At 52.0% G+C, this 20009-nt stretch overlaps 1 protein-coding gene across 4 annotated transcripts in view; it reads left to right on the top strand.

Moving 5' to 3' along the window:
• The window catches only part of FLI1 (Fli-1 proto-oncogene, ETS transcription factor), a 136880-nt gene that overhangs the window by 72978 nt on the left and 43893 nt on the right, over window positions 1–20009 (top strand). For all 4 annotated transcript variants that reach the window (XM_021063122.1, XM_021063121.1, XM_021063124.1 and 1 more), the window contains 3 exons: window positions 3585–3796; window positions 14240–14394; window positions 18960–19163. In XM_021063122.1, the coding sequence (XP_020918781.1) occupies window positions 3585–3796; window positions 14240–14394; window positions 18960–19163 (571 nt within the window). The remainder of the gene's footprint in view (window positions 1–3584; window positions 3797–14239; window positions 14395–18959; window positions 19164–20009) is intronic.

Genomic DNA, 20009 nt, shown 5'->3' on the forward strand with positions numbered 1-20009 from the left:
ATTATCAGGGAAGGTTCCACGAAGTAAGGACCATTTCATTTACCTACAAAGTGGGAAGAATGGGATGTGAGCCCTGCCCAGAGGGCAGAGAGAGGATGCTCCCAGCGCAAGGACTCACAAGTTCTAAAACACAGAAGGGCAGGTGAGGGCCCATCATTGGAGCAGTGGGAACAGCAAGCATGGGGGTGCAGAGGATGGAGGGCCGCTGCGGGGCCTTGGGGGGATGCTGAGTTCTTGGGAAACAGGCAGGTGAGCATAGCTTGGCTATGGGTGACTTGGAGGACGCCCTGGGAGGGGTTTGAGCCAAGGATGTGGCGGGCGATAGTATTTACAGCTTTCAAGGGAGCTGGATGTGGCAGGGGTTGTGCACAGTGGGTGGGGTGAGGGAAGGGTGTGGGAGTGTGTGCTCGCCGAGGAAATAGTCCCAAAGAGAAAAGCGGAAGGAGCTGCTGGTGGGACAGGACCGGTGGGAGGAGAGGTGTCTGGGGTGAACCAGGGTCCTCTCCTCTTGCGATGTGGCCACTTGAGTGGCGTGTCCCTTGGGTGTGCACTAAAGGGAACTTCTATTCCAAAATGAGTTCAAGTGGGTTTGGTACCTTTTACCACTCTACGTGGTGTCCTGTAAAGTATTTTTTCTCACCTGTCCACGGTCGGCCTCAAGAAGCCTGGCCTGGTCTTATCTGCCCTCTGCTGCCACCTCTTTGCCTTGAACATTGGCTTTGTCCTCAGCTTGGCTCCTCTGCTTCCTGGTCGGCCCTCTCTGGAGACCCTTTCGCCCTTCACCAAAGCATCACTATCTGCAGGCCTGTCGCCTCCCCCCCCCAACGCGCCTCCATTATCCCATCGTCTTCTCCCCTAAACTAGTGGAAAGGAGACGGAAGAGATGCTTTAATTGGAAACTCCCTGCTTAGTGCATGATCAAGCCAGCACATAAGCCACTCTCCACGGCAGAAGACGATACTAAGTCCTTTAAGGGTGGTCTCTTTCTATAGCAGAGCTGGGGACGGTCCATCACGTTTATCACCAAAAGGGCATTTCTGGGTCCTGGGTGGCAATGTGTCTCTGCTCCTAGTGTGGCAGAGCTCCCCTGGAAGTTCATGGGCTCAGGCCTCTGGAAGATGACAATGTCACACTTTTCAACGTGGAACCACTGTGTGCCTGGTTTGAGGAGTTCCCTTGTGGTGCAGCAGGTTAAGGATCTCGAGTTGTCACTGCTCTGGCTAGGATGGCTCCTGTGGCTCGGGTTCCATCCCTGACCCAGGAACTTCTGCATGCCATGGCTATGGCAAAAACAAAAAACAAACAAACAAAAAAACCCCAAAACACTGGTTTGGGATGTGGAGCCAGGGTAGATTCCTAATTGAAATGGAGACTGGCTATAATAACTAACAGAGGAATGACTCCAAGAAGCCCAGCTTTCTTCTTTCCTAGGGCGCTAAGTGGGATTATGGATCAAGGATATGCCTTGTCCTTTCCACACTTGTGCAGGCAGCCTGGCTTTGAAACTGCCATCTCTACCCATGTCTATACTCTGCAAAGCCTTCTGGTGCAGGCGCAGACTCCCTGGAATATGTTCCAGTAATTCTACCCTGATCCCAGCCAGAAAGAGCTGCAGAAGAGCCTTTTCCTTTGAAGTATGTGGCTGTCCTCCTGCTGGGGTTGAGAACAGCCCTGGGAGAAAGGGCGACAGTTAGCTGGTGGAGCACATTGTAATTTTATCGGTACTGGGGAGGGGCTAAAGTAGAGGTGACCCACTAGAGTTGACATAGCAAAATACCGCTGACAGCGGGGCTCAAGCAGCAGAAGTGTATTCTTTTTTTTTTTTTTTTTTTTTTTTTTGGTCTTTTTGCTATTTCTTGGGCCGCTCCCACGGCATATGGAGGTTCCCAGGCTAGGGGTCCAATCGGAGCTGTAGCCACCAGCCTACGCCAGAGCCACAGCAACGCGGGATCCAAGCCACGTCTGCAACCTACACCACAGCTCATGGCAACGCCGGATCCTTAACCCACTGAGCAAGGGCAGGGACCGAACCGCAACCTCATGGTTCCTAGTCGGATTTGTTAACCACTGCGCCACTACGGGAACTCCCAGAAGTGTATTCTTTCACCATTCTGGAAGCCAGAAGTCCAAAGTCAGGTGCACACAGGTCCTGAGGCCTCCCTCCTTGGCTTGCGGACGGCTACCCTCTCGCTGCCTCACTGCATGGTGGTCCTTCTGTGCCCACCACCCCTGGTGTCTGTGTGTTCGGATAACCTCCTCTTATAAGGACATCAGTCTTACTGGATTAGGATCCTATATGGATTCTAAGGGCCTCATTTCAACTTAATCATCTCTTAAAAGTCCTATCTCCTAATACAGTCAGATTCTGAGGAACTGGGGTTATGGCTTCAACATATGAATCTTAAGGGAACACTTCCGACCAGAGCAGGTGGCCTCAGAGAATCCTTACATGAAACGAATAACCATCAAAGCTAACTGTACTGCATGTCACTCTGTGCCAGAGACCATTCCAGGCATTTCTCATGTAATATTACATCTTCTCTCCATGATGACAGCTTGCATAGTTATAGCTTGTGTGGATGATAATTTATTAGAGCTTATAGATTACTGCCTTCCTTTCTGAAACATAGTCAACTTAATTTGGTGGAATGATGTGACATAGTGAGTGTCACATCCCGGTCCTCGACCTGGGTCCCTGTGATCTGCTATGAACCAGACGGATGGGAGCATCTCGTAACCCAGCTTTGGTTGGAAAGAGTGATTCTGCCTTTCTCCATCTCTCGTCTCATCTCCACCTGTCCTGGCAGGCCGTGGGGCAGCATGCGTGGTCTTTCTGCCCTGACTCCCCCAACCACATAGCTGAGACTCCGCCCTCTTTCTCGCGTGCTGAATCATTACCTTTAAGACTAGAGACTGTTATCCCAAGGAATTGGGCAAGAAAGGAGGATGGAGGACTCTCTCCTGGGGGGGATGGCAGCTTCCCATCCAAATTACAGATGCATAAGATGCACCAGCATGTCCTGGGGTGCCTCTGAGCAAACAAGCTAGACACCTGTACCTAGGTCTTCTCACTTAATCACGCATCAACTCTGAAAAAGCTATTCTTATTCCTGTTTACAGAGAAGGAAACTGAAATTAGAGGGAACCTCAGCCCTGGGCCACACCCTTCCCTTGTGTGACCTTGAGCTACATACTTAACCTCTCTGGGTGGGTCTCAACTGGCCTCACCTATAAAAGAAATGCTCCCTCTTCTTCTCTTCTTGATTGCTCCTCGGCTACTACAGGGCATTTCTGCTTATCCTGAGAGAGCTGAGATCCACCCCCCAGCCCACATGGACACTGTGTAACCATCTCCCCCAGTCCCCTTTCTGGGGGTCTCAGCCTACAGACCCAACAGATGAGCATGCTCCCAGGGGTCCCCCCTCCACCGCCCAGACTCCATCCTTACCCAGGCTGACCTGCGCGCAGTTGTCAGCCAGCTGCCTGGGCAGCCCTGGCTATTCCTCCAGTTCCCGGGGAGGGCCAGGAGCGTGATGCTGGCCGAAGGGTGACCCTGGGACTCTGTCTCCTTTTCTGCTGTCCAGGAGGCTCTGTCGGTGGTGAGCGACGACCAGTCCCTCTTCGACTCCGCATACGGAGCGGCGGCCCATCTCCCCAAGGCCGACATGACCGCCTCAGGGAGTCCAGACTACGGCCAGCCCCACAAGATCAACCCGCTCCCCCCGCAGCAGGAGTGGATCAACCAGCCAGTGAGGGTCAATGTCAAGCGGGAGTACGACCACATGAATGGATCCAGGTGAGCCCGCGGGGCCGGCGCTGCCGGGGGTGGGACCAGGGGAAGGCTGGAGGGGGAGGCTCACGGTGACATTTTCACATCCTCTGAGCTGAGACTGGAGACTGGGAACTGAGGGTCCCTGTACACAGAGGACGGGGAGGGGAGTATCAGAAAGATAAGTCAAGAAGGTAGGGAAACACCCCAGAGAGGAAATGACAAAGATCTGAACTGGAGAGATGGCCTTGATTGTGGCAGTCAAAGAGGAAAGGCACAGGGAAATCAGCTCAAGACTCTGTGGTAGCCTGTGTGGGAAAGAATCTGAAAGAGAACGGATGCGTCTGTGTGTATGTATCACTGGTTCACTTTGCTGTACACCCGAAACCACTATGCGCCAATGACATTTGGTTTAAAAAGGGGAAAGGTGTTCCCATTGTGGCTCAGCAGAAACGAACTGGACTAGTATTCATGAGGACACAGTTTGATTCCTGGCCTTGCTCAGTGGGTTAAGGATCCAGCATTGCCGTGAGCTGTGGTGTAATTAACAAGGCTTAGGTGGATAAATATTGTGCTGTGGGTGTGTGAGAGGAAAGAGTCAAAGGTTAACGAAGCTTCGGTGTTTCCAAGAAGGACTGTGAAGTAGCCACGGGATTGAGGGGGTGCAGGGGGAAGAAAGGCTTTGAAATGGGATGTCAGTTTCTCCACGGGATGCATCCTGAGTGATCAGTAGAACATCCAGATGAAAATGTCTCCTAGGCTTTGGAAAATGAAGTTCGGATAATGTTGGGGAGTTGGGATTTAGGCTTGGACCTCTTCTCCAAACAGTTCTAACAGGGGAATTGGATGAGGTCACAGAGGAGACAAGTCTAGAGTGAGCAGGAGTTAACATGCCCCCCCCCCGCCCCCCAACCACTGCCATGGCCCTGGTCTCCAACCTACCTGTGCAAACACCTGCCCCCTCCCCCCATTCCCATCCCTCTCACCAAAAGCAGCCACTGGGATCCCAGCCACCCTCCCAGGGTCTAGGATTTCAAAAAGGCTCAGAGGTTCTGCACCAGGAGCTCCTCAAATGGGTGTCTCTCCACCTAGATGATGAATGTGAAGGGTTACTCAGAGTGTAGGGAGGACATAGTTTGTCAAACATTTTTCTTTTTTTCCTTTTTCTTTCTTTTCTCTTCTTTTTTTTTTTTTTGGTCTTTTTGTTTTTTCTAGGGCCACACCCGTGACATATGGAGGTTCCCAGGCTAGGGGTTGAATCGGAGCTGTAGCCGCCGGCCTACGCCAGAGCCCAATGCAGGATACAGAGCCATAGCAACTCGGGATCGGAGCCGTGTCTGCGACCTACACCACAGCTCACATCAACACTGGATCCTTAACCCGCTGAGCGAGGCCAGGGATTGAACCCACGACCTCACGGTTCCTAGTCGGATTCATTTCCCCTGCGCCACAATGGGAACTCCCATTCATTTATCCGCGTTATCATTTGCTCCCCACCCTGTCCCCCGGGGTCTGTGTTGTCCTTACATCTATGGAGGCAAATTGGGCTTTGAGAGGGTAAATGACTTGTCTTAGTCTTCAGGGGAGACAGGCTGGCCCAAGTTTCTGGTTCTGGCCTCGTGGCCCCCTTTTCCATCCCCCCTGCCCCTGCCGGCATCTTGTGCTTTTGCCACTGTCCCCTTTCTGCCGACATCCCCCCAGCAGTGTGGAGGGCCATTCAGCAATGCCTCCCCAATCGGCCTAACTGCAGGAACCCCTGATCCTTGATGAAAATCCAGATCCGGAGTTCCTGCTGTGGCGCAACAGAATCAATGTCGTCTAGGGAGTTATGGGATGCAGGTTTGATCCCCAGCCTGGCGCAGTGGGTTAAGGATCTGGTGTCGCCTCAGCCACTGCTTAGGTGGCAGCTGCAGCTCTGATCTGATCCCTGGCCCAGGAACTCCATATGCTGCTGGGTGGCCAAAAAAAGAAAAAAAGAAAAGAAAATCTAGATCCACCCTCGGAGGGGCTTTGGGCTCCTGGAGCCTGAGTCTGGCCCCTGCTCACCTCCACTGCCCACCCCATCAGCAGCCCCTCCCTTTCTGGGCCACCCTGGACCATCCTCTTCTCCCACTTTCTCCTGCCTTCCTGAAGTCTAGTCATCAGACATCAGCCTGAGTCCCCCTTTCAAAATATTGAACTTTCTTGCTCAGAATCCTTTAATGGCTTAGGACAAAATCCGAAGCCTTTCACGTAGGCCCACCATCCCTCTGATGACCTCTCATCTGGCTCCCTTCTCATGCCTTCCATCCATACCGGCCACACAAGACCCTAGCCACTCCTGCATCCCAAGCATGCTCCTGCCACAGCATTTGCCCTGTGTTCCTTCTTTCTGGAACATTTCTACTCCATCTAGCCCTTTGACTCTCTCCTTCCCTTGTTTTACGTCTCTGTTGGAACATCCCCTTCCCAGTGGCCTTCTCTGGCCACCAGACCTGCAACAGCACCTACCAGTCTCTACCCCGCTTTGGTTCTTTCTGGCTCCATTCAAAGGGGAAGGTGCTGGTTCGCTGTCCAGTAGGTCATCCGCGTGCAAACGGGGGCAAGAGACCTGGGTCGGCAGGCAGCGCCCCAGACCAGCCTGTGTCTGCGCTCAGGGGAGACTGTCCTGGTGAGATGACTGCTCCCTCCCCTGCTGCCAGGGAAGCCTCAGGGGATCCCCTGAGGAAATCAGTTTTCAGAGACCCCTTGCCAGCTCGTCCCTGGCTCCGGTCACACCAGAAGCCAGCTGGAGGAGAGCTGTGTGAAGGCCCCAGGAGCAGACGCCACATCTACCTGGCTCTGGTTACACAAAGCAGCCGCTGCTTTTGATTTGCTGGTCTTGACCGGGGCCACCAGCCGGTGACAGAGCAGGTTCAGAAACTGATGTATTCTCACTGTTCCTGGGAAACAAAGAAGATGCAGCGGCCTCTCAGAGCCAAGCAGGCTAGGCACAGCCATCACCAGCACCTCATAAATATCCTCTAAGTGCTCACGTGGAAGCTGGACTGGTGGGCGGCAGGGAGCAAGGGTTTTCAGAAAAACAGCTCTGCTTAGGATGGGACCATGTCGGATCCCATGACCTGATCACACAAAAAGGAACAGCATGATAGGATGGATGCCGGCCTATTTAACTCTCTCACCCACCACACTGCTTCTTCTACCCTCCGAGTACCACTGAGGGTGGCATTCTTAGTGCAAAAGGTATTTCCTAACTTCCAATGAAAAAAACCAAAGCAGAGTGTAAAATTTGGGATCTATTAGCTCATAGACTAAATCTGTGGTGTTGCAGGCAGGAGACACTAATTGAAATATGGCCTATCTAAAATGGACATGTGCTCGAAATATATCTTAACACCCTGGCTTGAGAAGACTTAGCATGCAAAAAAAGTGAAATATTTCATTAATTATTTTTTAGATCGATTATGCTGAAATGATCATCTTTGAGCTCTACCGAGTTGATGTAGTAATACATTTTAATATATTTTTAAATTTCATTTTACTTCTTGATTGATTGATTGATTGATCGATTGATTTTTAGGGATGCACCTATGGCATATGGAGGTTCCCAGGCTAGGGGTCCAATCGGAGCTTTGGCTGTCAGCCACAGCCACAGCCGCAGCCGCAGCCACATCGGATCTGAGCTGCATCTGCGACCTACACCACAGCTCACGGCAATGCGGGATCCTTAACCCACTGAGAGAGGCCAGGGATAGACCCTGCAACCTCTCGGTTCCTTGTTGGATTTGTTCCCTCTGTGCCGTGACGGGAACTACACCAATTTTTTTTTTTAATTTTAAAAATGTAGCTACTAGAAATTTTAAATTATGTATATGGCTGCTTTAAATGGACAGTTCTAGACTAGAATGTTAGGGACCATCCCTGTAATTCCCAGTGAATTCTCTCCACGTTCTTTGATAGCTGGGATTCTGAGTTATTCAATGCTCATCAGAAACACCACAGGTATTTGTGTCTCTGGAGGGGGCATTCTATGCACCAAAGCGACAGTGCCCTTCTTGCTCAGATCCCAGCAGCAGGTCATTTGGGCCAGGACGCGGGGCGCAGGGGAGAGGCCGAGGTCTGAGGAGCTCAGGGAAAATCGACTTTGATCTCTTTCTCCCCACCGTCCCCTTGTGGTGGAATCTGTTAGCCTGAGTTGTTCTTGAAACAGTGTGGTCCGTGGGCTCTGTGCTGGGTGTAGACTCCTGCAACTTGCTTCAAGCTGTGGTCTGCAACTAGCCCTCAGCTGCATCCTGTCCCATCCCTCGGGATTGGGGGAAAACATGCCAAGAGGGAAAGGATATGAGCTTGTGGAAGGGAAATGCAAGGACTTGCTCACCTCGGATACCTGGTGTGCAGGACCAGAGATCAGTATTACTCCGCCCTAACTCTCCCTAGACTGACCAGCAGGACCAGATGCCCGTATTAGATACCTATGGACTTCAGTTCTACATGTGGGAAGACAGCCTATCACCTCTCCCTCTGACTGCAAAGTCCCTTCCCAAAGTGCTTCCTAAAATTCTGAACCCTGGTATTGTGAGCACGTCACTGATAACCTGGGTGGCAGGGCCGTACTCAGGGTTCTGGGGAAGCTATTGGGTTAGGGTGATGGCTATACTGCAGGTAATTTCTTTTCTTGAAATTTGCTTCTAACTTGAACAAAAAGTCATATGCGCACGGCTCCTACAAAAATCCTAAAGACAACAACGCAGATTTGCTTAATTTTTTTTCTTTTTTATTTTTTAGGGCTGCACCCGCAGCATATGGAGGTTCCCAGGCTAGGGGCTGAATCAGAGCTACAGCTGCCGGCCTACACCACAGCCCACGGCGACACCAGATCCTTAACCTGCTGAGTGAGGCCAGGGATCAAACCTGCAACCTCATGCTTCCTAGTCAGATTCGTTTCTACTGCACCATGACGGGAACTGCAGATCTGCTTAATTTTCTTACAGCGTCCATATGATGTGGAAGACATGGTTGTCCTAATGCAACCACGGACTTTAGGTAGCTCTTGGGACCTCACGTTAGCTGTGTGAATATTGGGTGCCTGTTGGCAGTGAGCTCGGGCTGCAGATCTGTGGGTCTGGGTGGCATACCCTGAGTTACATCGCTCTGAGTTGAATGGGAAGGTAGGGAAGATGGTAGCAGAGTCTAAAGCAGTTATCTCTGGGCAAGATCTTTGTAATTGCCTTTCATCCAAATACTCAAGCTTTCTCACCTTGTTTTAAATCACTCGACAGATTGCAAGGCACTTTTGGAAACCAATAGCAGTCTTTTGAAAGCAAGGCTCCCTGAACACAGCAAAATAAAACCAAAGGAGCAAAAGGCTATGGCCAGTGGCAAAAATAAAGGGCAATGCTGCAGGGGCCACGTGGCCTTTGCTGTGGCCTCCGCTGCTGTGGCTTTCTGAGCCACGATTGAGAGGGAGACTCAGAGCCCCCACCTCCTCCCCACTCTATTGTGATGGCCCCGGGCCCTCTTGTCACCTGTTCCAGGGCTATCAGCTGCCTGTGGGCCCCAACCCCGTGCTAACTGTAAGTGCAGGTCTCAATACAAATCAGCGGCAGCGTGGGCAAGCTGAATGGCAAGACCTCTCCCGCTCCATGCGTGCCCCCCCAACCCCTGCTTTCATCCGGCCTCTTCACAGGCACCAGCTGCCTCATTAAAGAGCAGCCTTTATGCTGCGCTTCACCTGGTCCCACCCTCTCCAGTGGCTGGCGAGCCCGATGGCCGCTTGCGAGGCCTGTGCTATCCGCGGAGGCACGGTGCCAGGCGCCCCAGAGTGGAGGGGAAAGTGGCAGGTGGTGGTGAAGGTACAGCTTTCCTTTCTTCTTGTCCAGCAGTCGGAGGAGGGCCATCCTGGGCAAAGGCGGAGGTCCGGGGTAAGGGCCAGGGCTTCTGCCTTGGGGGTGCCCCTTTGCAGAGAGATCTTAGCGTCTGGGACCAAGGACAGGGCCTTGTTCCAGAGAAGCACCTAGATGGGTAGGCAGGCATGCAGTTCGCCTTACCCCGCAGGGGAGCAGGTGCATACACAGGAGTGGGACGAGAGAGGGAGGCGGATGCGGAAGTAGGGAACTTGGAGTTCCCGCTGCGGTACGACAGGATCGACAGCATCTTGGGAGTGCAGGGATACAGTGGACTCCAGGATCCAGTTAAGGACCCTGTTAAGGATCCAGCATTGCTGAGGCTGCAGCATAAGTTGAGACTGCTGCTGAGATCTGATCCCTGGCCCGGGATCTCCATATGCCTCGGGGCAGCCAAAGAAAAAAGAAAAAAAGAAAAGAAATATGGGAGCTTCTTTGGGATAGGAAATGAGGAGGTTCCAACCACTGGACAGCCCCCTCTGGTGGTTCTCCCTGCATGGAAGCCCGAGGCTTCCATACTTTCTCCCCGGGGAGCTGGCCTGAACACATCTGCCCCTCGGCAGGTGCCTCTCTCACCACGATGCTCAGACCTCTCTTCTTACCTGGTGACATACTGGGCAGCTTTTACCAAATGACTCCTCTTTTCAAATTTATTTTTCTCTCTTCCTGGCACCAGGGGCTGGCGCTGCCCCAGGGGCCGTTGGTCTAAGGAAGGGGTCACTTTGTTGCAGTGCTTTCTGACACCCCGCTTTTCATCTCTTGCATGACAAAAGGTCCGTGTCGGGCTCAGAAATCCCTGGAGCCCTGGCTGATGTGGAAAAGAATTTTCACAACTTGTTTCCCAGAGGTTCCAAAAGGGGGGCCCAGCCCGCTGAGGGCACATCCCCTTTCGCCACACCCACCCTACGCTGCCCCCTCTCAGAAAGTTCTCTGGCCCCCGCCAGGGGAAGTGTGTGCTCTGGCAGCCCCACCCTCTGCACGGCGTCCCCAGCCAATGAAAATGGTGCTGTCTTGGTTGAAGGCCAACTTAATCCTTCAAACTTCTGCATTTGGGTTGTTTCACCGTGGACAAGAATGCTGGATGAGGCTGCCAGGCCTTGGTGGTGTGTGTGCGTGTGCGCGCGTGCATGTGTGCTGTGCCTGCATGCGTGTGCGTGCTTGCCCACGTGTGTGCCTACATGTGTACCGTCCCGTCCGTGCCTGTGTGCGCAGGCGCCCACTTGCGGTTAGCCGTGAGGAGGATGGCGGGGCCCTGCCAGCTCGGCCAGAGCTCAGCTCAGACACAGGACCAGGGTCTTTCTGGGACTGCTTCATCTCAAGCCAAGTCCTTCTCCAGTAGAAGCCAAAGGGCCAAACTCTGGTGCAAAGCCCCGATGTGCTACTGCCTCGGCTCAGACTGCCATGGGGACGTTAAACCTTCAACAATCTGGGGCTCTGACGGCTGGTTCTTGGTTCTCTGCCTGGAAAAACAGTAGGCGAATAGTAAAACCTTAAATTCTAACATGTGTAAGTTATACATCTTATTTTCATTTTCAGCCCATGTTCCCCTCTGTAAGACATCAGGAAAAAATTACTGTCTGACTTCTAATATCTCAGTGGAGCATTTATCTCCCAGCTATGATAAGTGATCTTCAATATTTTTTCCTTTCAGATTAAGAAACAAATTCATTTAATTTTCTTTATTGAATGTGCGCTGGCCTCCCCTGCCCTGTCGAGTCCCCGCCTTCCCGGGCTGTTCCTCCCTTCGCCTGGCTGGGGGACAGGGACGCTGTCCTGCCCCTGGGGCTGAGCTGCCGCCATCACGCTGCGGGATAGGAGGGATGATCTGGCACAACTGTGCTCCTTCAGGCCTCAGGAAGGTCTGTCCCAGCCCACAGCAGAGGGAGGGAGGGCAGCGGCCAGGCCTCTGGAAAGCTCTGCGAGGTGCTGCGGCCCAGAGTTGGACGGCTGTAATCTGAACCTTATCTGAACTCCTGGGTCTGAAGGCCTGGTTTGGAGCCCTTGCGAGGTCTGGCTGTCTCCCAGGTTGCCAGAACTGATGCTTCCTGCTCTGTGGACCAAGGCTGCGGCCTCTCGCTGGCCTCCGGTCATCTCCTGCTGCTGCCGCCTCTGGAGTGGAGGGCAGGGCAGGACGGCACCACCCTGCCCACGCCGGGAGGATCCGTGGTACTGGGTTAGGGGAGGGTGGAGTGTTACGCCAGCCTGCTCCGGGCACCAGCTGGCCCCAAGTGAGATGTCAGCTTAGTCGCCAGACCGACACTCATGGCTGTGCTGTAACCGGCAAACTGATTCTCTGCCTGCATGTCGCAGAGTATCAGGGGCTAACCTGGCCGTGGACTTCGAGGCTAGGCTGGGTGATTCATCTGTCCCTCGTTTGCTCCCTCATGCTTCCCCTAGGGGCTTGGTAGCCAGGCCTGCCGGAGGCCACACCTGCTGGGTTAAAGTTTTTGGATTCTCTTCCTCCTTCATGCAATAACCAGCTCTTTGGTGGGTGTGTTTTGCTAGAGGAGCTAAATGCCAGAGACTTGAGTCCGGCCTCCATCACAAGCCGGGTGACCCTGGGCCAATCACCTCATCACTGGGTTTCTCTCAGCATAGAAAGGAGACACTTGGGAGTTCCCATCATGGCTCAGTGGTTAACAAACCTGACTAGTATCCTTGAGGACTTGGGTTCGATCCCTGGCCTTGCTCAGTGGGTTAAGGATCCGGCATTGCTGTGAGCTGTGGTGTAGGTCGCAGATGCGGCTCAGATGCTATGTTGCTATGGCTGTGGTGTAGGCTGGTGGCTACAGCTCTGATTTGATCCCTATCCTGGGAACTTCCATATGCCGTGAGTGCAGCCCTAAAAAGACAAAAGACAAAAGACAAAAAAAAAAAAAAGAAAGAAAGAAAGAAAGTAAGGAAACACTGACTAACTTTACCTGGTATCATAGACAATGAAAGACCACCATCATATGATACCACCTACATGTGGAAATTAAAAAAAAAAAGATACAAATGAACTTCTTGCCGAAAAGAAACAGACTCACAGACTTTGTGAAAAACTTCTCAATACCAAAGGGGACAGGTTTGGGGGGTGGGATGGTTTGGATGGACAGGGGCTTTGGGATTGGCATGTGTACTCTGAGGGATACGGAATGATTAGCTAACAGGGACCTGCTGTACAGCACAGAGAACTCTACCCAGTATTCTGTGATAACCAATGGGGGAAAAGAATCTGAGATATGTGTATATATGTATGACTGGGTCACTTTGTCCTACAGCAGAAATGACCATAGCCTTGTAAATTAATTATACTTCAATAAAACTTTTTTTAAAAAGGAGGAGACAGTAACCCTCACCATGCCTATCCTGAGGGTAATTGGCAAGTTCAGATAGAACACTGAAACAGGAGTTCCCATCGTGGCGCAGTGGTTAATGAATCCGACTAGGAACCATGAGGTTGCAGGTTCGGTCCCTGCCCTTGCTCAGTGGGTTAACGATCCGGCGTTGCTGTGAGCTGTGGTGTAGGTTGAAGACACGGCTCGGAGCCCGCGTTGCTGTGGCTCTGGTGTAGGCCAGTGGCTACAGCTCCGATTCGACCCCTAGCCTGGGAACCTCCATATGCCACAGGAGTGGCCCAAAGAAATAGCAAAAAGACAAAAAAAAAAAAAAAAAAAAAAAAAAAAAAAGAACACTGAAACATGCTAAAATGATATACATGCAGTAGCAGAAATTGACACACTGTAAATCAACTATTGTCTAGTAAAAAAATATACATGCAGTGGAAATAATTGACTCAGAAAGCACTGATTGCTCACCCCCTCTCTAAGGCACTATACAAGATGCTCGAGGTTCAAAAAGGAAAATCAGGGAGTTCCCGTCATGGCCCAGCAGAAACAAATCCAGCTAGGAACCATGAGGTTGTGGGTTTGATTCCTGACCTTGCTCAGTGGGTTAAGGATCCGGCGTTTGCCATGAGCTGTGGCGTAGGTCGCAGAGAAGGCTTGGATCTGGTGTTATTGTGGGTCTGGCGTAGGCCAGCAGCAACAGCTCTGATTAGACCCCTAGCCTGGGAACCTCCATATGCCACAGGTGCGGCCCTAAAAGAGACCAAAAAAAGGGAAAATCATGGCACTGTCAGGAAACTCTCAATCCAGCAAAGGGAAGAGCACCTGCCAGGCCAACGGTCCCATGACAGGACAAGTCCTAGCACCACAGCAGAAACAGGGTGCTGTGGGAATCGTCGAAGTCCTGTCTGGGAGCAAGATCAAGTGCACATGCCTGGGGAGCGGAGGTTGCCTGGCAACGAGGCTGAAAGTGTAAGTGGCAGGCAGAGTGGGAGGACAGCAGCGCCCAACTCAGAGGTCCAGACTCCAGTCTGAGGGCATCAAGGGGCTGCCAGAAAGTTTTTACGTACCGTAATTACAGGATTGGTCTGGGATGGGAAGAAAACTTTGGGGCCCGCGTGGATAGAAATAAGGCAGCGTCAGCAACATCCTCGCCATCATCGTCATGCCAAGTGGGACTGGGCAGCGGCTCCCCGGACGTGCCCGCGGCAGTGGTGACACTGATGACTTCCTCTGGGCTTTGTCTTTTCTCGCTCCAGGGAGTCTCCGGTGGACTGCAGCGTTAGCAAATGCGGCAAGCTAGTGGGCGGAGGCGAGTCCAACGCCATGAGCTACAACAGCTACATGGATGAGAAGAACGGCCCCCCTCCCCCCAACATGACCACCAACGAGAGGAGGGTCATCGTCCCTGCAGGTACTTTGGGAACCAGCTCGCTGCGTCCCACCCACGTGCTCCCCCTTCGGGGCTAGAGGCCCTAGCGGGCATCTTCGCCTTCATCACCTGGTACCCTGTCCCCCATGGAGATGCTGGCTTGGGAAATCTTCCCCAGCCACCTTCCCAGACAGTTTCCCAAATGTCCTCAGCACCCTGACGTGCAGATTCCAGAAGCCCCCGCCCTCCAACAAGTCACATCTCCGAGCCAACCCTCAGTGTCTGGTTCCACGGGATGAGGCTGGCAAAGAGAGGCGAGGCAAGGCCCACCGAGCCCAAAGGCATCCAGCTCTTGCCTTTAAGGAGAAGAGCGGCCATGGAGGAGGTCTGTCGGGTCCATCGGGAAGGCACTTCCTGGCATCTGCAGGTTCCCACCTTTCCAAAATGACAGCCAGCTCTTCCAGGTTCAAAATAGAAATAACTATATTTAACAAAAGGAGCGCCTGAGCATGTGTGCAGCAAATTATGTCGTTATGTAAAAATAGCCTAGTTTTCCTAGGTATTGGGGCTGCTGGTTGCAGAAAAGAAAATCATTGTTCAGGCCTTCCGTGCCTTGGCTGGACGCTCAGCCTCGGTTGGCAAGCTCAACTACCCGGTCAAAAAGGGAGGAAAACCTACCACGTGTAGAAGGGGTGCCAGGGCGAAGGAGCCAGCGTCCAAATTTTTAGCAAAGTGAGTGGCTTACCAAAATAGGTCTACCAAAAAGGCCAGCCCCTTCCATTTGGAAAAGTGTAAATGCAGTTGTGTCTGGGGCCCAAGGGTTAGATGTCTCTTTGAAGGAATTTGCATGTCAGTCTGGAAGGTGTGGTTTCGTAACTGGCCGCTCTGTCCTAGGCTCTTTGTAGTTACTTTCCAGGGGAAGCCATGTGTCACCATCTCCGAGGAGCACAGCCACACCCCCATGTTCTGGGCCAAATTCAAGGTGGCAGGGGTGGAGGTGTGGGGACGAAGAAGGCAGGAGAGGGGTGGGCTAGCGGGAACTTTCTGTGCCCTGCAGGACTTGAAAACTGCTCTGAAAGCAGTTTTAGTTTCCTGCTTCCACAAGCATGTGACCTCCCAGAGGAAGAGGGAGAGCAGCTCTGAGCACCGATGCCTCCCCGGTGCCAGGCACCATCCCTGTTACGTTCCTTCTGTCATGTTCTGTCTGATCTCCTCTCCCCCGGGACACCGGCCAGATGTGTTTAGCTCAGGTGTGTTTGGGAAGGCCAAGGAAATCGTGCCTTCTTCCTCCTCATAGAAAGTAGTAGACATGGGAGTTCCCGTTGTGGCTCAGTGGTTAACGAATCTGAACCATGAGGTTGTAGGTTCGATCCCTGGCCTCGATCAGTGGGTTAAGGATCCGGCATTGCCGTGATCTGTGGTGTAGGTGGCAGACTTGGCTTGGATCCTGCATTGCTATGGCTCGGGGTGGGCCAGCGGCTATAGCTCTGATTAGACCCCTAGCCTGGGAACCTCCATATGCCGCAGGTGCAGCCTTAGAAAGACAAAAAAAAAAAAAAAAAAAAAAAAAAAAAAAAAAAAAAAAAAGAAAGAAAGAAAAGAAAAGAAAAGAAAGTAGTAGACAACGGGGTGAACTAAAGCTGGCCTGGGGGAAACTTCTGAACGCCTCACAGGGGGCCGAGCCCCTCCAGGCCTTTGCTTGCTTGGACTCAAACCCCCTGCTTCTCAGAGCAGTGACCAGCACAGGGAGGAAGCCTTGAGGAAGGAAGAGTGAGCCTTGGCAGAGACCGTCTCCGGACCAAATGTTGGCACCATCTCATTTCCTTAGGCACTTTTGGGAGGGGAGGAGGGAAGGAGGAGAGAATGATCAGACCGTTTCATTGACCCTTCAGCTCTGAAGTGGTGTTGAAATACTTTCAAATGGAATATTCAGTGGGCTGAGGTCACCACAGCAGCAATAATGAAAATAGCGTAAACTCCTCGCAAAGGGTTTTCGAAGCTCTTGGTGTAATGAATTCACTAGCGAGGGATTCACTTCAAGACTTTACCTCTGGCTGGATCTTTAAGCATCACCTTCACACATTTTGGCTTCCTCCAGGTCAGCCTCCTGGACATAAGAGAAAGTCTCATTCGGGCAAGTCCGCAAATCAAGGCCATAAAATATCGGTGGAACAACCAATTGAATTTATGGTGGGATTTTAAGACAAGTATAAACGGGGGCCCTAGTTAATCACCAGTTCCAGGTTCAGATGGGAAGAAACTAGGACTAAATCATCCAGGAAATAACATTTGGAAGAGGTTAGCCTGATCCGGAGTGGAAGATTTATAATTCATGGTGTTGTAAAGGGAGAGAAATAATATTGTGATAGAGCCCAAAGCAAGGGAGGAAATAATAAAATAAATAAAACGGACAGTGTCGAATTGAAACAGAGGCCTTGGATACTCGAAGTGAGGAATGAGGAGAAGCAGAGGAGATCTATTGAAATTATATGCTATATAATCCAAGTTCCCCCAGGACATTTTTCTTTAGAAATCTGAAATGGTGCAATACTCTTTCCATTTACCAATGGTCCATGCCTAATTGTTTCTGGAGAGGAAAAGAGTAAAAACAAAGCAATAAATTTATCTGAGAAAGAGAGAGACAGACTTGTACAATGAAGCCCTGAGCGCCATGGCCTCTGGTGTGAGAGCAGAATACCTCCGCGCCTGCTGAGGCAGGATGGGGAGAGGGAAGAAGAGGAGGTTTGTGGGTTGGGGGGACCCTCCACTGAGTGTCGTCCTGGGAGGGTTTTTCCTGGAACCCCAGCTCACACTGTGACGAAAGCCTGAACTGGGGACTTAGCCTTTCAAGATTCCACTTCCCATCTGCAAAAGGAAGATGCAAGCCATTTTGCAGGCTTTTCTTGATCAGTGAAAAAGGACACGTGGAGTAGCTGGCACCTAGTAGGCATTCAAAATCTAGACTGTTCCGAGGTACCCAGCCCTGAGTGGCGGCTGTGACCACAGCGGCTGTCTGGGGCCTGCGGCTCTGCCCCGCTACCGCCCCCTCTTTGCCAGCTCTTCCACCTCCAGCACAAGCTCAGCAGTGACTCTTCGGTGGGTGGTGCCTTAGCCCAGCTCAAGGTTCCAGAAACAGAACCTTGCTTGTTTCCCCACGGAAGCCACTCTGAAGCTTTCAAACCTGCTCCTGCTTTTGCTACGAGCCTTCCTAGACACTTAGAGTGAGAGGGTGGAGAGTTAGCACAGATATTCCTGCCAAAAAAGCAGGCTAATAGAGCAGGCCCAGAAGCAGCTGGGGCTATCAAGTCTCCTTCCCCTCCTCCAGGAAGCCTTCCATGATTCCAAATTCACACAGACTCCTTCTGCCTCCGATTCCTCGACCTGCCACTGTAACTCTGCTGCTTAATCCCATGCTTCCCTGTGTGTCCCATGTGGGTGGGTCTTCCGTGAGGGCAAGACCCACGTAGCTTTCTTCTATATGAGCTTTTTTTTTTTCCTAAGACTCGGAATCTAATTTTTTTTTCCTTTTTGTTTTTTTAGGGCCACGCTCAGGGCGTATGGGGGTTCCCAGGCTAGGGGTCGAATTGAAGCTGTAGCTGCCAGCCTATGCCACAGCCATAGCAACTTGGGATCCGAGCCGCGTCTGCGATCTGAGCCACAGCTCGTGGCAATGCCGGATCCTTAACCCACTGAGCAAGGCCAAGGATTGAACCTGTGTCCTCATGGATGCTAGTTGGGTTCGTTAACCACTGAGCCATGATGGGAACGCCTATGATGAGCATATTTAACTGTTTTTTGGACTCTGTAATAATGGGGTGCCAAGGAAAGAGATGACTTTCAGACTGTGATATGTGATGAGAGGTAAGGGCTCCACCTACCATGGAACCTGCTGGAATGTATCACCAGCACTCAACTTACGTGTTCCTCTCACGCCCACCCACCTGGCTGAGGAAGAGTCTGAGGGTCCTAGGTGCAGACAGCCTTAGCCCTCCCAGTACTAATGTTCACTCAAGGGCTACAGCGTTTTCTCCCTCCAAAACCATTTTTCATTTTTGGGGATTTAACTATCTTAAGGACTTTGGGCAATGATCTTAAAGAAATTTCAACATAGCTGTCCCCAAAGGGTTGGATTTAAGTTACAAGCTAATACCACTGTGTTTTCCAACTGCACAGATGGAGTTAGGGTCCAAGATTCCTTTCTGCAGCCGTCTGAGAGATCAGTGTTCTTCCTTGAAATGACAGGGGCCCTTTCCAGAGTCATCGGTCCCTGGGTCTAGGAACCTGGGTCTGTTTTCATTTGGATGCCACTGTTTCTCAGGCAAAGGTTTCAGTTGCCCTCCAAAGACTTTAAAGAGAATATCCTGTCAGGCTCTATAGTGAGGCGTCTAAGTACCTTTCCTGAGCCCTAAGTGGCTCAGGCAGCGCCAGATGCCATGGGGCCCGATGGGGGCGAACCACTTTCCCGTTGGTAGGGGTGGGGAGGTGAGGGGAAAGGGGGGGGGGGAGAAAGTGGCGGGGGTGGGGAGCGAGGGAAAGAGAGGAGGAGGAGAGAGGCCGGCTGGGTCCCTGCTTCCCGCAGCCTTGCTAACAGCCCATCTCCCCTGCAGACCCCACGCTGTGGACGCAGGAGCATGTGCGGCAGTGGCTGGAGTGGGCCATAAAGGAGTACGGCCTGATGGAGATTGACACATCTTTCTTCCAGAACATGGACGGCAAGGAACTGTGTAAAATGAACAAGGAGGATTTCCTCCGAGCCACCTCCCTCTACAACACGGAAGTGCTATTGTCACACCTCAACTACCTCAGGGAAAGTAAGTGCCTGCCCTGGTCATTGCTGAGGCGCAAAACACCCCCAGAAGCTGCAGCCCCGGTCCCCAGGGCTGGGAGGGAACAGGATGAAGACTGGTTCCCACGGTGCTTGCACCCCCCCACGCCCCGCCCCCCGGGAAAGGAGATAGGCTCTCCCGCTGTTGCAGATGCTGCCCGGCCGGCACATCTGGGTGCAAAGCTGCTGAGGTTATGTTGGCTCCCAGAGACCCTGCGAGGAGGGGGCTGACCCAGTCCTGCTGCCCAGGGGAAGGACAGCAGGAATGGGGAGAAAGTAGGCAGCTACAGCCCCGTGGGGTCTGCCAGAGAGTCACACTCATCCCATGGAACCCCCTTTCCAGAAACTACTTTGCCCCAAATTATAAATAGAGGGATGACCTGGCTGATATTTTCTTGAGCCAGGATTTCTACATTCATGGATTTAGATTTTTGAATATTTACATTAAGTTCTTCTTATTCTTGGAGGTCACTCCGGCACCCCCAAACCCACCTTTACCCGCCTAACCCACCTTTACCCACTGTTACCTACACATCCTTCCTCCCTGAACAGGGAGAGTATCAGATGCTACAGGTGGGTTAGGATCTGAAGCTTTCTCCTGGCACAGCCAGGAGAAGAGCTTTGGAAAGGGGGAATTTATGAAGAACGTGCACAGTTGGCCAAAGGATGTAGCCAGTATGAGGGTTCTCTATCACCAAGCCCCCGTCAGTGTGGTATGAAACATACACAGAGATAGGAAGAGAATTTTGATAAACCCACTAATAATCTCAGGTTTAACTCTTCACCAGAAATACAGGTGTTATATCAACAACTCCAAGTACTGAAGGACTAT

This window comes from Sus scrofa, chromosome 9 (genome assembly GCF_000003025.6).
Source record: "Sus scrofa isolate TJ Tabasco breed Duroc chromosome 9, Sscrofa11.1, whole genome shotgun sequence".
Classification (NCBI taxonomy): Eukaryota; Metazoa; Chordata; class Mammalia; order Artiodactyla; family Suidae; genus Sus; species Sus scrofa.